Source organism: Colobus angolensis, unplaced genomic scaffold, assembly GCF_000951035.1.
Source record: "Colobus angolensis palliatus isolate OR3802 unplaced genomic scaffold, Cang.pa_1.0 Scaffold59, whole genome shotgun sequence".
NCBI classification, from domain to species: Eukaryota; Metazoa; Chordata; class Mammalia; order Primates; family Cercopithecidae; genus Colobus; species Colobus angolensis.
The window spans coordinates 10,774,110-10,776,742 of NW_012119487.1; the positions used below are offsets into that span (position 1 = coordinate 10,774,110).

The following is a 2,633-nucleotide window of genomic DNA, read 5'->3' on the forward strand; positions in this document are numbered from 1 at the left end:
AGGCAATCCCGCGTGCATGGTTGTCATCCACACCTGACCTCCATTGTGTAGTCAGGGGCCTGCTAGGGGCCAGGCCGTAGCCCCCCTTGCACTGCAGCCTCGGGGTAGCGTGCCTGCTGCAGCTCAGTTTACTCAGAACAGCTGCAGGTCGGTGCGTGGTTACAATTGCAATTGCCGGAGGATTCCTGCTTAAGAGACGCCCGTCTCCTGAAAACCCAGGTATCTCTTTGCTAACCAGAAGTGTGGCCCGAGGCAGGAGGCCCTGGAAGCACAGAAGCCGGCTGGGCGGTGGATCCCCACGGCCTCGGACGCCCTAGCTCCTGGCCTGAGGACTGGAGGTCAGTGCGTCCCCGGAAACAATGCCAGCTGGGCTCCTGGGGATGGGGTGCTGCCCCCACTCTGAGCTTGAATGTGTTTAAGGGGAACCGATGGGCAAAATAACAGCCTGCTGGGCTCAGGCCCCCACCGCCGGCTACACCAAATTACTCTTTCAAGGGCACCAGCTCAAAGACGTTGCAGATTTTCCAAAATAGACACACATTGGCTCAGCTGAGGGTGGTGAGAGGCCTTGAGGCGAGACCTTTCCAAGGTCTGTGGGGGGAGACGAGGGCGAGTGAGTCGCGCCTGCTGCCCCAGGCCACCTCCGGTGTTGTGGTCCCCGGGGCGGCTTTCCTAGGAGCCGGCGATCCACAGGGTGGTGGCCAGAGTCGTGTAGTAGCCTGACGGGGCCTCTGGCTTTGGGAGAGTCCCCACCCACCCAGACTGACACTTGCTTTGGGAAGACTAGACCGGGTGCTGTGCCTCACCCCTGTCATCCCAGCACTTTGGGAGGCTGAGGCTGGAGGATCCCGAGAGGCTGGAAGGTGGAGGCTGCAGTGAGCTGTGATCACGCCACAGCTCACAACAGGGAGACCTTGTCTCAAAAAAAAAAAAAAAAAAAAGGGGATGACAGAGGTCCAGTGATTTTGCCCAAGGAAAATCAGAAGTTAAGATGGTGTGTTTTGGCCTCTGGCCGTCCCCACGGCTTCATTCAAACATGCCGGGCTCCCTGGCTGCCACTGTAAGTGCGTCAGGGCCCAAGGACCTGCCTGTACCAGGAACCACAGGATGTCCTGTGAGTCCAGGTTGGCCTCTAAGAGTCTGGATGGGTCACGCCACAGCCCATCGGGGATCCTGGGACCCCCAGTGTAGGGGGTGGTGCCGCTGCTGCTTCCAGGCCTAGGGAAACCATGCAGACGGGACAGTCTTCCAAATCGGATTGGCAAATGGGTTTGGCAGAGCCCAGCGAGACCCGAGGACGGCCCAAACTGACCAGAAGCCCCCGTGTAGAGGCGGCTGCTGGGGACAGCCAGGTCACCCCAACACAGGTGGGGCCCCTGCATGTCCCACTTCCCACCCCGTGGGTCACAGGCCTCGAATGTGCATCCTGCCATGTGGAGACCAGACCACAGGCGGCCAAGCCCTGTCTCGGGAAATGGGCCTGGGGCCCTGGGCGGCTGGCACTCACTTCCTGGCTATCTGTACCACCACGTGGGGCAGAAAGATGCCGGCCTGGATTTCTGAGCTCCTCAACAGCTGAGGAACAGCGCAGTCGCTTGCCAACGCAGTGTGTGAGGCACAGACCATTCCAGGGCCTGGCCTGCGCCCACAGGGCACTCCTGCCACACCGGCCCCTTCTCACAAGGCGACACCGTCCACCCCCAATCCCTGGGGCCCAGAGCAGCCCCAGAACAGATACATGCACCCCAAAAAGGGGGTCAGTGGGATAGATGCACCCATCTGGGGACCCTGTGTGTCATCCCAAGTGGGCCGTAGCCCTGGGCATCTGGTCTTAGGTTCCAGGGCTTTGCTAGCAGAAGCCTTCAGGTGTGCAGGGTCTGTGCCAAGGCCTCCAACCGGCCACCATGGATTCTCCACCCGTGTGGCAGCACCAGGTCGCTGCAGCGACTGAGACTTCTCGCACTCAGTGGGCAGCAGAGGGCCCCTGGGCAGCCCAGGTATGTGCAGATGCACAAGGCTGGCTGGGGCAGGAGAAAGGGAGGGAGGGAGGGAGGGAGGGGCCCTGAGGAAGGCGCCTGTGTCCCCACAGATCAATCACTTGATATTTGATGTGACCTGCAAACCTTTTATTTGCAAAATACAGAAAGTAGACGGCAGGAAGTAGCGGCTTACACCTGTAATCCCAGCACTTATGGAGGCCAAGGCGGGAGGATCCCTTGAGCTCAGGAGTTGAAGACCAGCCTGGGCAACACAGTGAGACCCTATCTCTACAAAAAAATACAAAAATTAGCTGGGTGTGGTGGTGTGCACCTGCGGTCCCTGCTTACTGGAGAGGCTGAGGTGGAAGCTGCAGTGAGCTGAGATAGTCACTGCACTCCAGCCTGGGCGACAGAGCAAGACTCTGTCTCAAAAACACTTGAGGCCGGGCACGGTGGCTCACATATGTGATCCCAGCACTTTGGGAGGCCAGAGTGGGCAGATCACCTGAGGTCAGGAGTTCGAGACTCACCTGGCCAACATGGTGGAAACCCCTCTCTACTAAAAATACAAAAATTAGCCAGGGGTGGTGGCGCGCGCCTGTAATCCCAGTTACTCGGGAGGCTGAGGCAGGAGATTCGCTTGAACCCGGGAGG

At 59.5% G+C, this 2,633-nt stretch overlaps 1 protein-coding gene across 1 annotated transcript in view; it reads left to right on the forward strand.

The window, feature by feature from the left end:
• Window positions 1-1,036: 1,036 nt before the first annotated feature.
• PRR25 (proline rich 25) overlaps window positions 1,037-2,633 on the forward strand; it is a 2,342-nt gene continuing 745 nt past the window's right edge. Inside the window, 2 exon segments of the mRNA XM_011962491.1 lie at window positions 1,037-1,060; window positions 1,223-1,800. Coding sequence (XP_011817881.1) covers window positions 1,037-1,060; window positions 1,223-1,800 — 602 coding nt within the window.